Source organism: Chelonoidis abingdonii, chromosome 10 (assembly GCF_003597395.2).
Source record: "Chelonoidis abingdonii isolate Lonesome George chromosome 10, CheloAbing_2.0, whole genome shotgun sequence".
Classification (NCBI taxonomy): domain Eukaryota; kingdom Metazoa; phylum Chordata; order Testudines; family Testudinidae; genus Chelonoidis; species Chelonoidis abingdonii.
In genome coordinates, this window is record NC_133778.1 from 41,568,236 (window position 1) to 41,586,241 (window position 18,006).

The window sequence follows — 18,006 nt, forward strand, 5'->3', positions numbered from 1 at the left end:
ACCACTTTACGTTGTGCCTTTACCTCAACTCTCTTTGTCCATGTTTTTGATTGTAAGCTCTTCTGTGTTTGTACAGTTTCTAGTGTATTTGGCACAGGCAGAAACAAAGAAATAATAATAGTGAACCAACTATCTATAGTTTGACTAATCCAGAATACAAAAGGAGAAAAGTGGGCAAGAAGGTAAGAATCTAAAAATAGTTGAAACATCCAGATTAGTTATTTAGTGTGCTAAAAGGAGAAATGACAGCCACAGAAACAATGAGATAGGATTAAGAAGGGAAAATGTAGGCTGAATACCAGGATAAACTTCCTGATAGTGAGGAGTATTATTCTGTCATTTAGCTGTGAAGTGGAGAATACTCTCTTGCATGGACATTTAAAATTACACAAAACAAGACCCTAGAAAACCTACAACAAAGAACAATCCTGCTTCAGATAAGGAGGTGAACTGCTGACCTGCATAGGACATATTCTTATTTCTATTAATGTTATGTATATTAAGGTTAAATTAAAAGCTTTTAAAATAAAGGTTTATGATTACAGATATTCCAACCCTATAGTCCTTATACAGATAAAATTCAATAGGAGTTCTGTGCACATTTGGATTGCTGAATCAAGTCCTAAATCATCAAGGATGAAATTAACACTGCTGCAGAAGACCTAGCAAAGGCCCTCCATGTTACCTCACATGTATAGGAACAATATGGAGTGGGTGGATCCAGTGTCTGAAAACCTCCATGTAGGGGAAACAGAAAGCAGTGACCACTTATCCAGTCCAAAGGATGAAAGAAACAGCCATGGATGGGGAGTGAATTTTATCTCCCTCATCCTAAAGTATGTTCATGTCATTTACTTCTAAAGCAGTGTAAGGACCAATGTAACACTCTTCTGGTCTGGGATATTTTTAACTCTCGCAGAAGAAACACTGAATTCTGAGTTTAGATTTTAGCACAAACACGGAATGTCCAATTTACTTTTTAAATTGGTTCAGCTGACATTTTCTATGTTGCATATCTTTTATATTATTATAAACAGGTGTTTGCATTTTAAAAAGGCATTTAAGCAAATCATTTTTCACACAAGGAACATATTCATTTGATGAGCTAAACCAAGCGACAAGAAAACCTCAACTGTGTACCCTTGTATACAATATAGTGTATAGATTATAGTATACACCACGTAAATGTAACTGTTTTCTATTTTGAAATTATCTTTACCATACATAAAAATGAAGTTACTCTTTCACATTAGCTAAATATTCTATTTACGTCAACAAGACCCAAGAAAATAATTAATTATTATGAAACAAAACGCAACTGAAGTATTCTTAAATAAATTCAAATAATTTTCCATTTAATTGCCTCATTTGTTTTATAAATAAAGGCAACAGTGGTTAGTTTTTATGGATATATAATAGACACAATAGGGCTGTGAATCTTTGCTGTGACATGACTGTATTTGAATCAGCAAAATATTTGTACGAAAGCTTTAAATATTTGCAATCAATAAAATAAATTGTTCAGAATAGAATTAAAATGTTACAGTATTAACAAAAAATCATCATTAGAAACTATATCAAAACCAAAAATTTTCTTTTACCAGTTAAAGTTTCTATGTTAAATTATAACAATATATTTACCCTTTGCATCACTTACAAAATCAGGATGTGATTAAGGATATGATGGGGCTCATCAATCTATAGATGCACCAGGGCTCTGTTTGGGGAAGGGAGGAGAAAAGTGGGTGGCATTAGGCCACCTTTCTTCTCATTCACTTATCCCTGATCCTGGGCACTGCCTAAGGGCCATTACGCGGGCAGCAATAATCAGCTGCAATCTATGCAAAGAGGAGGTGAAGACTGAGGGAAGAGGAGTGGCTGGAAGAGGGCGGTACAAAGCTGATAGAGCTGGGTTTACACAATCAGGTGAATCCCTATGCAAGCAAAATCTCCAGCTGCACTTTTTTACGGTAGCTTTAAGTTCCGTTTAAGCTGCCAAAGAGGCACAAAGGACAACTGGCATAGGACACAACCTGGTCTATCAGTCTTATACTGTCCACTTTATTCTTATCAATGCATATTTCACCACAGCACAGCCTTGACTCTGACCTATGATTTTTAATCATCTTGATTTCAATTTCCAAACATTTTTAAGGGACAGTATTAAACGGGAAACATTATTAATATTGTTTTTAAAACTATGTATCATTGTTCTTTCTTATACATATACGGACAGATCTTGCAGTCGTACCCTTGGAAGCAGACATTAGTGTCCCCACTGAAGCCAGTGGTGCACTGTATGGGTCCCAGGTGTAGGAATCTAACTGCAGGATGAGGCCTTTTGTTGAAAAAGAAAAGTGTATAACTTTACTTATTTACAAAAAAACGTCGCGTGTGGATTTGCATTTAAGACTGAATCAATGTGTTTTAAGAACTGTATGCTGCAGTTCTCTTTTGAGCTTACTGATGAAAGAACAGTATTTATTTCAGGAATTAATATGCATTATGATGCAATTTTTATTTTTTTTAAACACGTGATAAAGAATAAATGGTTAGGCTATTATGCAGGCAGTGTAAGATTTATGATACTGTGCCTTAAACTGATCATTTCCTTGCTTTCCAGTATTTCAGTTTTGCACATGATAACTCAGTAAACTGTTGCCACTAAGCAACCATAATTGGGTTTTGAAAGAAATTGATGCTGATCAAATATTAAATATTAGCATTCGCATTTTAACAAAATCACGTTGTAACAATATAGGCGTTCATAGCTAAACTGCTTAAATTTTCCTTTTGTTTTTATAACACTCTAAGGGAGAGGTCACCACTCGTAGATCGCAATCGACTGGCCGATCCTGGAGCCTCTGCCAGCTGATCCAATCCCTGGCCGCTAAAAGTCTGGGAGCGCAGCGGGGCTAAGGCAGGCTCCCTGCCTGCCCCGGCCCCACGCCGCTCCCAGAAGTGGCCAACATGTCCCTGCATCCCCCCTGGGGGCAGGGGGAGGTGGAGGCAGGGGTCTCCACGTGCTGCTCCTGTCTACAAGCACCACCCCAGCAGCTCCCATTGGCTGGAAACAGAGAACTGTGGCCAATGGGAGCTATGGGAGCAGCGCTTGCAGGCAGGAGTAGCATGCAGAGCCATGTGCACCCCTCCCTCTATGGGCCACAGGGGCGTGCTGGTCGCTTCCGGGAGCAGCGTGGGGCTGGGGCACGCAGGGAGCCTGCTTTAGCCCCGCTGCACCACTGACCGGAAGCCCCCTGAGGTAAATGCCCCAACCCCCATCCCTGAGCCCCTTCTCAGAGACAGCACCACATACCCCTTCCTGCACCCCGAACCCCCTGCCCCATTCCTGACCCCCTCCCGCAGCCAGCACCTCATACCTCCTCCTATACCCCAACACTCTGCCCCAGCCCGGAGCCCCTTCCTGCACCCAAACTCCCTCCCAGAGCCTGCACCCCTCATCCCCTACCACACTCTGAACCCCTCGGCCCCAGCCCAGAGCCTGCAACCCCCTGCCCCAGCCTGGTGAAAGTGAGTGAGGATGGGGGACAGCGAGCAACAGGGGAGGATGGAGTGAGCAGGGCAGGGCTTTGAGGAAGGGTTGGGTCTCAGGTAAGGGGCAGGGTAGATCCTGGATTGCACTTAAATTCAAAAAGTAATCTTGCACGTACACAGACCACTGCTCAAAGGGTACAGCTATTCGTCACTGTGTGGAAACCATTACTCTTCTGTCAAACTTCACCTGCTCAGCCACACTAGAGTAGCTTCCTGCCTGTCTAAGAAAAGGTTGCTAGTCCTCATACTAGTATGTCACATCATTGCTATTTAACATTTTCCTATTTCTCAAGCAAAAAATAACTAGCTGCAGTACCATAAAAGAAAACTCTGTAATATGGGAGGAAAGAAGATATTGTGTTGAATGAGCTAGACTGAAAGAACTTAAACAGGCTCTTTGATTAGCAAATTCTATTTTGCTTTAATTGTATCTTTTCCCACACAAGTAAGTCTGTAAGAACAGCACTCTGTAGCCATAACAACTTGTGTTGAGAGCCAGTCAGCACTCCTATATTAAGCAGGGTCAGGCCCAATCAATACATAATGGATGACCTGTGGGAAGATATGTTGACTATTCAGTAAGCGACACCTCACTGCTTTGAGTCAGCAACATGGTGGTTGTGTCCCTTGATAATGGAGATGTGGTCCTTCAGAGGATATGCAGAACTCAGGTCCTATCTCTCCACCTCATTAGACTAGCTATTCTTAGGAGACAAGGGTTAAATAAGGTCCATTCTGACACAGATGGTTCCCTGCACACAACTAGTAATGTTATGACAAGTTTTACAATAATGTCTGTTTTTCTTAAAGCTCCAGCTGTTGGAGTTATGTGAATACAGGAGAAACTCAGAATTCATTTAAGAAACAAAACAAAAACAAAATAACCTCCCTTCCTAAAATTCTAGCTCTGATTGTCCTAGAGTGAAAAATGTGACCTCAGAGCACCTCACATGTTGAAAAAACAGAAAATAAAAAGAACCCAAACTTTATTGTTATTTTTTTAAATCTCATGATTGTTAAACTAATCTCATGATTTTGGTGGGTTTTACTAATTATTTTTTTGGCCACTATTACTAGTAACAAATGCAAAAGGAACAGTCAAAATAGCTTAATGGACCTACCTAGCTACAGAATACATGAAGAGAAAATCATTGTCTGGTGATCCAGGAGTCTTGCTGTAGTCTGTATATTTCTTCTGGGTAGTATTTTTTATATCTTTCATTACAGATTCCATTTCCTTACTAAGATTGGTTTCAGACTACAAAAGAAGAAAAGGCATTAATAGGTTAATTTACTTATCTAGAGAAAAGCAATATACAATTGCAAAGCTTAACATTGTCATTATAGCTATACACAATAACATTTATGTGTTATATGAAAAATATGTATTAACAGCTGCTGTCGTACTTTTTGGTCTAGTAGAACAGTATATTCTGAATAGGCAGGGAGATGGATAAAGCAATTTAACTGTTTTGTCTACATAAAGTACAGAATTTTTAGCCTGTGCTATCCTAAAGTACAGTCAATGGGGCATATGGATTGTGCAACAAGTACATGAAAATAACACATTTTAAATTGCAATCCTTAGCAAAAGGATGTATTGTTACTCTGAAATATCTTTTAAATAGAGATATTTCCTAAGAGATTGGAAGAATAACATGATTTTACAGATTTGATTACATTGAATGAATTATAAAGCAGCTACATTATTACAAGTAGATGTAAATTGTTATCTTTGCAAAACAAAGAATCCATACGCTTACATGTCCTGAATAGACATACTTTAAATAGCTTCCAGTTACAAGGGATTCATGTTTTACATTGGAAAAAAAATAGTGAGCTTCATGAAATATGATTCAGTTCTATGTAAATTACCAGAATGAACTGAATTATATGAATAAGAAAAATCCATTCAAAAATAAACTTTTAGATTAATAATGTTTTGGTCATAACTCTTGTTTTTATTTTTAATAGGTAATGTCATAAAAGTTATAAACCTTCAAAATGTTTTGATTACATTTAATCCATTAAAAACAGTACAATTTTCCCATACAGAAAGAGGAAGAAAAATGTGGCTTCATAATTTAAATAAGTCAAAGAAAGAAATATGAAAACAAACAAAGTTGAAAGATAGAGGCAAATTAACAAGGATCTTTCTGCCTTACACTGATGCTTACTGGGAAAGTTCCCAGCTGTTCTTGAAGCTCTTCCACCTCTTTTATAAGATCTTGCATACTCTTGTTACTATGACATTGCAAAAGGCTTCTTTCCACATTGTTTCCAGGATAACAAGGAAGAACACTGTTTGCAAATTGCCTACAGAGGGGACAGGTAAATTCTCCTTTGTCCACAGAAAAACCCTGGAGGACCTGGTCATTCTAAAAAATATAAATAATAATGAAAAAGGAGATACATATGAACCCAGTGAAGATGACAATTGTGTTCTTTACATTTTATAGACAATATCTCACAGATAAAAATATAGACCATTTACAAGTAACAGGGGGAGGGATAGCTCAGTGGTTTGAGCATTGGCCTTCTAAACCCGGGTTTCGAGTTCAATCCTTGAGGGGGCCACTTAGGGATCTGGGGCGAAAATCAGTACTTGGTCCTGCTAGTGAAGACAGGGGGCTGGACTCAATGACCTTTCAAGGTCACTTCCAGTTCTAGGAGATAGGTATATCTCCAATTATTAAAATTAAACTGAAAACCAAGAATGATAAGAATATGTGCTTAATTTTGTAAGAGCACTCTAATTACTAAGACTGTCTCATGATATCCCCATAATTTACAAGTATTCCAGAATGTCCAAGACAATCTCATAGTTAAGATGTCCCACAGTTAAAGGAGAGATATTTCTGCTGTTCCCATATCACAAAAACAGTGACTGCATCATCTCTAACTGACACCCCAATTTGCTTGCACAAATTCTAGGTGGGACATGGAGCACTCACCAGAGGACTTCTCCTACTCTGCTTCATTCATGTTATTTCAGGCAGAACAAGGAATGGTATGACCAGTAACAGAGAACCCTGCGGCATTGCAGAAAGCCTTCCATTACTGGGAAATAGTGGGGCTAGGGTGGGGGGAAGGGGTTAAAGTGACTTTTAATGTTTGTTTTTTTATTGCTGATTGTTAGCAACTGCCTTAGAGTTTGAAAGTCTCCCTTATTATCTTTATTCCTCCCCATCTGGCAAAAGGCAAATTTACTTATCAGTAATGGGAAATACCTGAAGTTACTGTCTCAGGAGAAATACATTCTTGAACTTAGTTCACACTATAGTCCAGAGACCAAGAACCTAGCCATTGGAGGGCACCATGACAGATGGAATGGCTGAGTTCCTCTCCACTACAACAAATCTCAATGGACCCTAAAGCAATATGGAAGAAGAGTGTGGAGCTATAGGGGATAGGAGGGGAAAGCCTCAGGGAGCTTCAGTTACTGTACGGAACTTCCCATTTTCACCTTCACAAAGTGCCTCATCAGATCCTCACTCCTGAGAGCACTGCAGGAATAGTGCTGACTAAGTGTAATTTGAGCTTCAAACAGGTAGTCCTGGTAATGAGACAGTCTCCAGCAAACTGGCAGAATTACCTTTGTACCTTTGTAACTAGTCCCTGACTAGTTAGATCAAGTTTGAATAAAAAGTTTTATCCATGAAATGGGAATACAGTTTTCTACCAAATTCTAGACATACAGTATATACACAGCATAATTACAGTATTTTTAAACAATGAGATTAATTCGTTCAACTTTTCTTCTTTATATTTGCCTTGGTAGGTCAACATAATTAGATACAAAGTCAATTTTTTATAAAAATGTAAAGAAGAAATAAAAAGGAGATGTTAAAAGTACACTGTTTGGAAGATGATCAACAAAGCCTTGCATATCAATGTAGAAAATAAAAAGGACTAAGTCTTCCTTCCATTTAAATTAGTGGTAAGCTCCCATTGACTTCAATGGGTGAAAGATCAGGTGCCAACAATACAAGACAGTTTTTGGAATTGCAGATCAACTTACTCTTAACGATTCCATGTAAGATTTATGACAATCTATGTGTAACGTATGACCACAAGTTTGTACATAAACACCTCCTTCCCAGCCTATTGACACTGCTTGCAGACAGGAACTCTTAAAAAAATAAAAATAAACGTACATGATGTCATTCAATGGACATTTCCAGCTAAAATGTATACATGTGCTGTTCAATAAATATTTCTTTCACTTTTATAGGGCTTAGTTATAATAATCCTTCCACTATATACCTATCGCTGTGCTTTGCATTGAAAACCGAATTTAAGCTCTTATTAAAGCTATAATACTGCAAACGTTTCCCTTCCAGAATGGTGATAGAATTAGGGAGGAATAAAATGCATATAGAGTTCATATAGATTTTACCGTGTTAGAACATTCATAGTTATACTGAAAGTAAGTGTCACAATATAGTTCTTGCAATTTTATTTCTGAACTTCTAATATACTCCACTCCCCTAAGTTACACATTATTTCAGCACCAAAGCAATCTTTTTTAAAGAATCTCTGGCATTCACTGTATTCAGAGAGCTTTTAAAGTTCACTCTGCTTTAAAACTACAAACTTTTTCCTGCTTCAGAAAAGCTGACTCCAATATATTTCATTCAGCATGAGCAATACAAGGATGCCATAAGGCTTTGAACATAACATATATCACATAAATTAATAAAATGTCCACAGTTGCATAATTAAATATCTATCCCATTTTAATTCAATTCAAAAATTTCTATTCTCTTGCTAACTGCTTAACAATACAGTCAGGAATACAGTATAAGATTAAAAAAGGCATTAAGTGGCACAGTAACTCAGTGTATCAACTTTTGGGCTGTGGAGATCTGAAGTCAAACCTCAGCCCAGGTCTAAAGCCTAGCACAGAGTGCTAGGATGATGCCAACAAATTATTTGGTCACATCAAAAAACTACACAATTTGGTGAATGGTACTCTAACGCAAGAAATGATCAGCTAGAAAAACAGAGAGTTATGATGAGAAACTTTTATAATACATGCATATCTAGTTATAATCAGCTTTATTACTTCTCATTTCATGAGCAACAATTTCAAATCACAAAATTAAAATGCATATATTGCATTTACACAAAAAACTTGTCCCAATAGTGAAGAGAGAACAGTAAAAACGATCAGCAAAAATACCTGTTTTAGCCCTAAGACAGACTTGCCCTGCAATGATTTATAATGGATAATGTAGAAATGACATAGTGGTGGTTTGCTTTTTTTGGTGCTATAACACCTCTTTTTTCCTGCAATTTAGCATATAGGACATTCTTCTATTTTACCTGCTCCAATTTGATCTCTAACATTTTATAGCTCTCCAAGGCCTGAATCTACCACCTTAACCATAATACAGTCTTTCTTCTTCCTGTTGGCTCCCACCTGATTGAGGGAAAGGTTGGGTGGTGAATCAAGTGAGATTATATAGTGAACTAGGATGAGTCCCAGAATACAGTGGCCTCATTCACTGAGAAAACTCATTGTCTGCAGCCAGAGAGATTGGTGTCTGCAGCATTTCTTATATAAATGGGATGGTACATATAGTGAATAAGGCAGGAGACCACAGGAAGAGGAAGGATAATCAAGAGATGTAGATTTTACTGCCAGTTCAACCACAGACCTTCATCAAATAACACTCTCTCTGTGCCTCAGTTCTCCCAAATGAAATGGTGATACCACATTTTCACCTGTACTGAACAGGAGTTACATTAGGACAAACTCATTAATATTTGTGAGGCAATCAAAAAATGATGACCACCACTGAAACATCTATCAAGAAAAATTCCTGCTTCTGAGTCAGATGTGGATTTTATGGAGTAAATAAGGTACAGGGCCTCACACAAACAAAAGGCTTCTTTAAAGTCCTGCTTCCTCCCACATGCACCTTACTTGATCATGTTCCACAATCTCTCTACCTGTTAATACTGAAATTCCAATACACTTTCTTATGTGTGCATGTGCAAATCCCTTAGAACAGTGAGAGAGTGCCTACTCAGTAGAAGTCTGCACACAATTGATACATACGCATGCACGTGAAATGCCACTGGAAAGTTGGCAGATTGTTAGTTTTGTCATATGACAATAATCGGTGTGAGAACACAAAGTAAGATTTTTAAACATTTTTAACTTCAATAAATCAAAACAGAATATTTACCACAACATGTATGTACAACAAAGAACCAATAAATGAACTAGGGATTACCTATCTGCCAAATTTCAAGATTCTAACAGCTTCTAAGGGTCTAGAATTGTGGGTTGGTAATTTCTTTTAAGTTTTCCCAGAGTTGAAAATAAAACTATTTCTCTCTCCCCGCCCCCTGCCCCTGACACACACTTTCCATTGTTAAAAATAGCTCAGACATTTTTCCCTGACCGAGCAAAAACACCAAAGTTCAGCCAAAAAAGGTAAAACTTTAAGAAAACACTTTAAATGACCTTCTTTTGCACTGTATAGTATATGGCTTTTGAAATAATGTTTACATTTTTCTTCAAGTGAAAGAGTATGGATTCTATTTTGTATCTTACAAACAATTTTCACAACTAAGTAAAATCATCCTTCCGTCTCCTGAACCCTTCTGCAGTACTCGTCATTACGGAAGGACACCTACTGCTGAGGGCACAGCTGATCAACAAAAGGATTTCTGATTGCTTAGCTCAGCGAAACAAGCCACTTAAGACACTAACAGATGTTTCTGTTTTTATGCCAATAAGAAATTTAAGGATTTGTTCTTTCATGCAGAGACATTTTTAGCACAGTAGTGATCTAGAAACTTGAAAGCAGAAACAACTAATCCAACTAATATCTGAATTGGAACCAGAGTTTTTTAGAGCAGAAAGTATTAAGGCACTGAGTCATTACAATATCTTTTAGATTATTTTACAAACACTCAATGTAGCCTCACAGGAAGGGAGAAATCAGATTGATCATGAAGTTACACTTCCATAAGATCGAGTTTAAATAAAATACACTTTTCATCAAATCCCCTGATTATTGTATCATGAGAAAAGCATACAGATATAGATTACATACATTTTTTTAAAACACTTCACTGGGGAATAACTGACCACTAGCAGTTTGAAACACTCCCAAAGACCCACAGTTATATTAACCAAGTAAACATTTACCAAGTTTTGCATTTTGTTAACAGGTTTCCTTTTGACAAAAGTAATATACGCCTCTACCCTGATATAACACAGTCCACGGGAGCCATAAAATCTCACCGCCTTATAGATGAGACCGCGTTATATCGGGCTGCTCCCATACGGCACTGGACCGGCTTCCCTGGCAGTGATTTAAAAGGCCCAGTGCTCCAGCAGCTGCAGGGAGCCCCAGGCCGTTTAAATCACCACTGGAGCTCTGGCAGCGGGGCTCAGGCAGGAATTTAAAGGGCCTGTGACTCCCTGCAACAGCTGGAGCCTCTGGCCCTTTAAATCACCGCCCGAGCCTGGCCGCCAGAGCCCCAGTGGGGATTTAAAGGGCCCGGGGCTCCAGCTGCTGTGGGGAGCCCTAGTCCCTTTAAATCACTGCCGGAGCTCTAGCAGCAGGGCTTGGGTGGGGATCTAAAGGGCCAGGGCTCCCTGCAGCTGCTGGAGCACCAGGCCCTTTAAATCACTGCCCAAGCCCAGCTGCCGGGCTCAGGTGGTGATCTAAAGGGCCCGGGGCTCCATACAAACTCAGATATAATGTGGTAAAGCAGCAGGGCTAGGGTGGCACTTTAAAGGGCTCAGAGTTCCCTGCTGCTTTACCGCGTTATAGCCGAATTCATGTTATATCGGGTCACGTTCTATCAGGGTAGAAGGGGATTATTAATCGCAAGGTCAAAGTAACTGCATTACTGTCACTCTTTGGTGGGTATTTATAGCACAAGTATATTATGCTAGGGTTGACCAGAGTGACCAGATGTCCAGATTTTATAGGGACAGTCCCGATTTTGGGGTCTTTTTCTTATATGGGCTCCTATTACCCCCTACTCCTTGTCCCAATTTTTCACACTTGCTGCCTGGTCACCCTAGGGTTGACAAAATAGCATCATGAAATGAAAGGTAACATTTAAATGATATAATGCCAGCTCAATGCCAAAAAATTAAAATCAATCTATGGATACTTTTAGTAGAAGATCTGTTTGTTCAGGAAAGTTTTCCTGACAGATTTAAACACCTATATTTAAAAAAAAAAAAAAATCAAAAATTCACAGCAGACTACTAACCTTCTACTGCAGGGGTTCCCAATGCGGTGCCTGCGGGCGCCATGGCACCCACTGGGGCATCTAAGTGTGCCTGCGTACTGGCCGGAGGACGAGCATCTGCTGAAATGTCGCTGACAAGCAGCGTCATCCAGAGGTGTCGCCGCCGAAATGCCGCCAATTTTTGGTGGTATTTCGGTGGTGACGCTTCTGGATGACACTGCTTCTTGGTGGTATTTTGGCAGCGAGACCCATTGACGTTGCTGCTTGTCGGTGGCATTTCAGCAGATGCTCGTCCGCTGCCCTGGTCCTCCATGGCTTGTCGTCTGACACCTGCCAGACAAAAAGGGTTGGGGACCACTGTTCTACTGCATACAAATCAGACAAGCTGCCAGAAGTTGGCCGATTTCAGTTTTCTGTTTAGAAACTGATTGTGTTATGAGTACATGATGGGGCTGTCACATTAGAGTTAAGATGGCAGTGACTTTTCTGTTTAAAACCAGAATTTCAGTATTCTAAGCTCCACGTGTCTAGTTAGCTCAGTTTGAAAACTGGTATGCCAGCAGAGGACCCAGTGTTTGTGCTGCAAATCTGGGGTCATTTGATCCCAGGATTCAGAGACACGACCCCTCCTCAGCAAATGACCTGTTTTTTTAAATGTTCACTCTTTTACAATACTTTTTGTACAGAGGCAAGGATAAAACTATAGGTCGTCTCTACAATAGCTATCACTGGGCTAGCCCTGCTGAGATCTAGTGTTCAGCACGAAGAACCAGATCCAAAGCATAACAATTAATAAGTTATTAGACATTGTTTCTGGTTTTATGAGGAGGTGAACTGGGCTGCTGGAAGCAATGCACAGAATGTCACAGCAACTGTGTGCAGAACCCAGACTGGAGCTGCGACATAGAGAAAGCATACCCAGTCACGTAGGGGAAAGTGCAGTGAGCTAGCCATCAGAGAACTATGAGTTCAAGTCTCTTCTTGTTTTGATCCCTGTTAATATTTCAGTGTACTCTTATTAACCAAGCATTATATCTTTATCCTAGGTAGACAACTATCATTCCTTCATTCTACAGAAAAAATAACGGAGGGTGAAAAAGGTCACTTCTACCAGAACTGGCAATAGAACTGAGGTCTCTACTGTGGCAAATCAAGTCCAAGTCATTCCCTTAGCCACTCTATCTTTTGAAATGACATCCACTATTCCAATATTGCAAGGATATTGTATGAAAATTTTAGTTTGCAGAGTTTCCACTGACCTATGCAGAATAACCTGCACAAGGAGAACTAGACCTTAAATTTAAAAACCAAGGAGCTTATCAAATACAAATACTTTACACCACTCTTATTTCAATTAATTTGTAAAAAAACAAAATGCAGAAATAAAATCAGGAAGTCCAACTGTAAATACACTGAACACAGTTATTATACAACTGGTAATTCAATTCATGATTTTACACAGCACTTTTAGAGATGATGGTACTGCCCTGTATCAATACTTACATCTTTAAAGTACCGCTGTAATGTTGTAAGCCTAACATCATGTACTGCTGCACATGTATCCGAAGGGTATATTTGCTCCTCTTCACTGGTAGGTAGTTTCTTTGGCTCAGTGCTATTGCGACATTGCCCCAAAACTATACATAGAAAAAAGATGAGCAAGAGTAAAACGGACAATGATATATGCCCAATGAAAAAAGATTAAATGAAAATTTACCCCAGCAAATTGTAGGTATAACCATATTTGTCAGATAAAAGGTTTTGTTTCTGTCTCTGACGGAGTAAGTACATACTTTGTATCCACTGCTAGTTTTTACATTTTTCCTTTAATACCAGGTTCCTATGCTCCCATCAGGAGGTTTTCCTTTCGTATTATTCAAGAGGATTTGGAGGGTAAACAGGACAATCCTCCTCCTCATCTCCAGCCCCACAGAAGAGGCCAAGAGTTTAGCTCTTTAAACCAACAGATCTGCATGATGCAAGGACCATCCATATGGAAGCATGTCTCCCTCATCCCCTTGCCCAAGCTCCACCAGGCACCTTAACAATATGGTTTATACTGTCAAGGACTCCTGGAACAGTGGTTCTTTCAATAATCCCCTTTTCATACCTGAAGAGGCTTGTAAAAGCACAACTAGTCCTGTAGGTCGATCTTCAGTGGAAGGGCCACTCTGTCCACAAATAACACAATCATACACAGCCTCAGAAACATGCTGTTCTGATATGGCTATCTCCATAGCAATATCAGCATCTGGAGATTCTAGGAAAAACAGATAAGTTATGGAATAATTAAGATGCAATAAACATCTTGCATATAGATCTGGATAAAATGTCATTAATCCTGTTCCCAGACAGAATATCACTGAAAAACACACAAGACTACTTACACCTAACCTGATACTTCAAGCAGATTGGGTGCACATGCAGACTAAACTAGAGCCAAAACACTGCTGAAAAGCAAAGACTACTCCCTCACAGAACTGAATGTTCACTTCAAATTTATTAAGAGCCTTAGCTCTGAGATGCTGGTTTCTTCCACCTACTTAGATTTTACATTAAAAACTCTGAAGAGTAGGGATGAAGGGAGATGAGTGTAAATCCGTATCTACTGAAACCAGTTAATGGTAAGTAACCGTTTCTTTCTCTAATTAGTGTCGGAATAAATTCTGAAGATCTTGGGAAATAAGCAATAAAAACACTTTAAGGGTGTGGAACTGAGGAGAACTAGTTAAATAAAGGTAACAGGACTGCTCTGTGAAGTGTGTGTACACCATGAATGCACCTCCAGGTAGCAGCCTTGCATATCTCAGGGATGCAGACATATCCAAGAACTGCTGAAGAAGTTGCTTTAGGAGTCAGTGGGTACTGATAAACCTGCAAGGGCATAACTGATTTGTATAGAAGTGTGGCATTCCCCCAGCCTGTCTTTATACACCACAAACAAATAAGTAGTTTAGAAAATATTTAAGTTTTTTTCAAGATAATTTGGGGCCTTTTAACATCTAAACTGTTCAGTGTGGCTTCCTCCAGTAACAAATGTAATTTAAGGGGAAATACCGGTATATATATAAATATATGTTCAGATGGACCTTAGGGAAGACCTAACATAAAAATGTGGGGGTGCAGTCATAAAATCACTTTCTGCTATGCAACACTATGTAAAGAGTGACAGCCATCAGGATCTGGATTTCACAGACTCTCTTAGTGGATATCATTGCTTTTAGGGATGTAGATCAAAGCCTAATTTTAAGCACCTAAATAAAAGCCTGATAGTCAAAGATGTTCAGCACATGCAACTCCCACTAACTTCAGTGGGAGTTGCAGGTGCTCAGCATTTCTGAAAGTTAGATGCCTAAATATAAAATTAGGAGTCTACTATACCTCCAAGCTCCTAGGTTTGAAAATCTTGCCTGGAGTTTTTATTGATATAGACCATGAAATCTCTCCCAGTGGTTTGTTACCAATTTATTAAACTAAATACAGGTGGAATTTCACGCACACGTAGAAAAGTATGGCAATTTTTTTTTTTTTTTTTAAAGGAACCTTTTGACTGTCAGAAGCCCAGAAAAAAAAAAAATCCTTGAACAGGAATATAATACATTGATATGTCCATTAGTTTAAATCTGACTATGCTTAAGGTCAAAACCACAGAGACAAAATCTGTCAGAGGCTCTCAATGTCTTCTCTAAATAGGAGGACTAAAAATAGAACTGATAATCCTTACTGGCTTAAAAGTGAAGACTGAGCATCTCCCAGGCAGGCAACCCTATACCAGTTGCTTCAGGGTGTTTGTGATCCACACCTTGCCCTTACAAGATGGGCACAGTTGAAACAGAGTTTTTCATGGCCAGGGGAGATGGATTTACAGAGGGGGAAAGATCTTCACACCTGCTCCAGCCCCTGTATGCAAGCTACAAGGGTCAAAGCAGCATAAAGGGGCCAAAAAGCCCTGGCTACAACTGTGGGAGGATTTCCATGGCAGAGGCACTGTTTATGACAGCTGTAAGGCTGCCTTATATGGACACCATTTCAAGCTGGGAGCAAGAGGCGCATGTTCAGGGAAGGGCAGGATCATGCAGAGCAGTGAAGATTCCATGCAGCGCTGCTGCCCATCAGGCAGCTCCCAGGGTATCCAAGGTCACATGAAAGCTTCTCAAGGCCCCAAAGCAGCCCATATTGGGAGGGCACAAAGGTGACTTAAAGCCACTTCAGTCAGCCCCTGGGTTGTACTTGTAGTTTTGTACTGAGTCTCTTAGATATGCAGCACCCAGGGCCAGCTCTAGGCACCAGCAAACCAAACACGTGCTTGGGGTGGCACATTTTCGGGGGCAGCATTCTGGTCATCTTTTTTTTTTTTTTTGCCGCGGGGGAGCAGTACCCACACCTTGTGGCTGAGCCAGGCGGGCTCCGAGTGGGGGACACTCTGGCTGGGGGCCACCCCGCGGGGTGCGTGGAGCCACCTGCAGGTGACGCAGGGCGCCGCCCCCCAGCGCCGCAGTCAAGGCTGGGTGAAGCAGCCTGAGCTGCCCAGGGACTGCAGCAGGGTGGCCAGAAGCAGCAGCAGCGGGGCCATAGAGGGCTGGGAGCTGCCATGCGGGGCCCGCATTCCACTCTCTGGGGCTCCGCTCCCTCTGAGGCTGCCCTGCCCCGGCTCCTCAGTCCCCGGCTGGGGCGGTCCCCCCGGTTCTGCCCTCCCGGGTCCCGGACGGTCCTGGAGGCGGGAGCCCTGGCTGGAAGGACCCTGGGCTGAGGCGTGACCTGGGAGCCTCACTGCTTATGCCAGCGCTGGAATGGCTAGAGGCAAGGGGGCAGTGGGCGGAGTCAGCACTGGTGTGGGGGAGCCCAGGGCTGGGGTAGCAGGGGGAGCAACTGGCGGGAGAAGAGAGCGACCAGGCCTGGATGGCAGGCGGCACTGGTGGGTGGCATGAGAGCTCAGGGCTGGGGTTGGGAGCAGCCAAAAATTTTTTTTGCTTGGGGCAGCAAAACACCTAGAGCTGGCCCTGGCAGCACCGAATTTCACCCAGGGACTCTAAATGAAAGCAAAGAACAAGTGGACCCAATGACATCAACAGGACTGTGACAACAGTGCACCTCCAACTCCAACATTTTAGTAAATTAACAACTACCTCTACACAAATGAGAGTTGGAGTTTTGAGATTGGAAAATAAAAATAGCCAAACGTAACAGCAGGAGAAGCAGAGAGAATTCTGAACTCATTTCTCCATAGACTGGAAAGAAAAAAAAAAAGGAAGAAATTCTTGAGGAAACATCATCTTAACATCTTGCTCTGAGCGTTTACTACTGCACAAAAGCATGAATGCGGCTCCAATAGTTATTAATCTTTTAGAGGACTCAAACTTCATTGGAAAGGGCTCACATGCACCCAAAAGAGCAAACTTGTACTGACACTATTTGAAGGACAGCATGAAGGTCTTCCTTAAACTGATCAAGTTTCCAAAAACATGGCTATGAATTGTTTCAAAAAATCTTAAAGCTAAAACTAACATGGACTTTAATCACCTTGATTGAAATATGGAATTGCTGATCTAGTCATTGTACAACAAAATTATTTAAGTCATGAAGAAGAAAGCATTTTTACTGAGTGTTGATGAGATTTTCAGTAAGTAAAAACCTGGCTGCTGCCTTGGTTTTCCTTGTGTATCTCTGGAACTCAAATGGAGGCCTGATGATTATTCTAACCTGCCTCCCCTCTCCTTCAGTAACATCAAGTCCTTCCGCTGATCACAGATTGAACAGAACTATTTTCAGAGTTTAACAATATCCTCAGTGGCCTACAGAGTATGGTGGATCTGTGTAACAGAAAGTGAAACAGGCATATCTGCAAAAATTATAAGCCACATTTTTTCAAGAGATATTGCTTAAAAACAAATGTTTATTATTTAAAAGTGCTCCAAAGACAGTGATCCATCCATCATCAAGCAATAAACAAAAACAAAACTGTCCTTTTGTATTCTAAGTATTAGTGCAGGCTACTCAACTGAAATGTCTGAAGTATGACAAGTATCAGAGAGGTAGCCGTGTTAGTCCGGATCTGTAAAAGCAGCAGAGAATCCTGTGGCACCTTATAGACTATCAGACGTTTTGGAGCGTGAGCTTTCGTGCGTGAATACCCACTTCGTCAGACGCAGGTAGTGGAAATTTCCAGGGACAGGTATATATATGCTAGCAAGCAAGCTAGAGATAACGAGGTTAGTTCAGTCA

At 40.5% G+C, this 18,006-nt stretch overlaps 1 protein-coding gene across 1 annotated transcript in view; it reads right to left on the reverse strand.

Annotated features, from left to right (window-relative positions):
• Positions 1-18,006, reverse strand: part of UBR3 (ubiquitin protein ligase E3 component n-recognin 3) — a 233,207-nt gene that overhangs the window by 62,094 nt on the left and 153,107 nt on the right. The window contains 5 exon segments of the mRNA XM_075070130.1: positions 4,677-4,813; positions 5,721-5,933; positions 7,577-7,687; positions 13,288-13,421; positions 13,895-14,044. Coding sequence (XP_074926231.1) covers positions 4,677-4,813; positions 5,721-5,933; positions 7,577-7,687; positions 13,288-13,421; positions 13,895-14,044 — 745 coding nt within the window.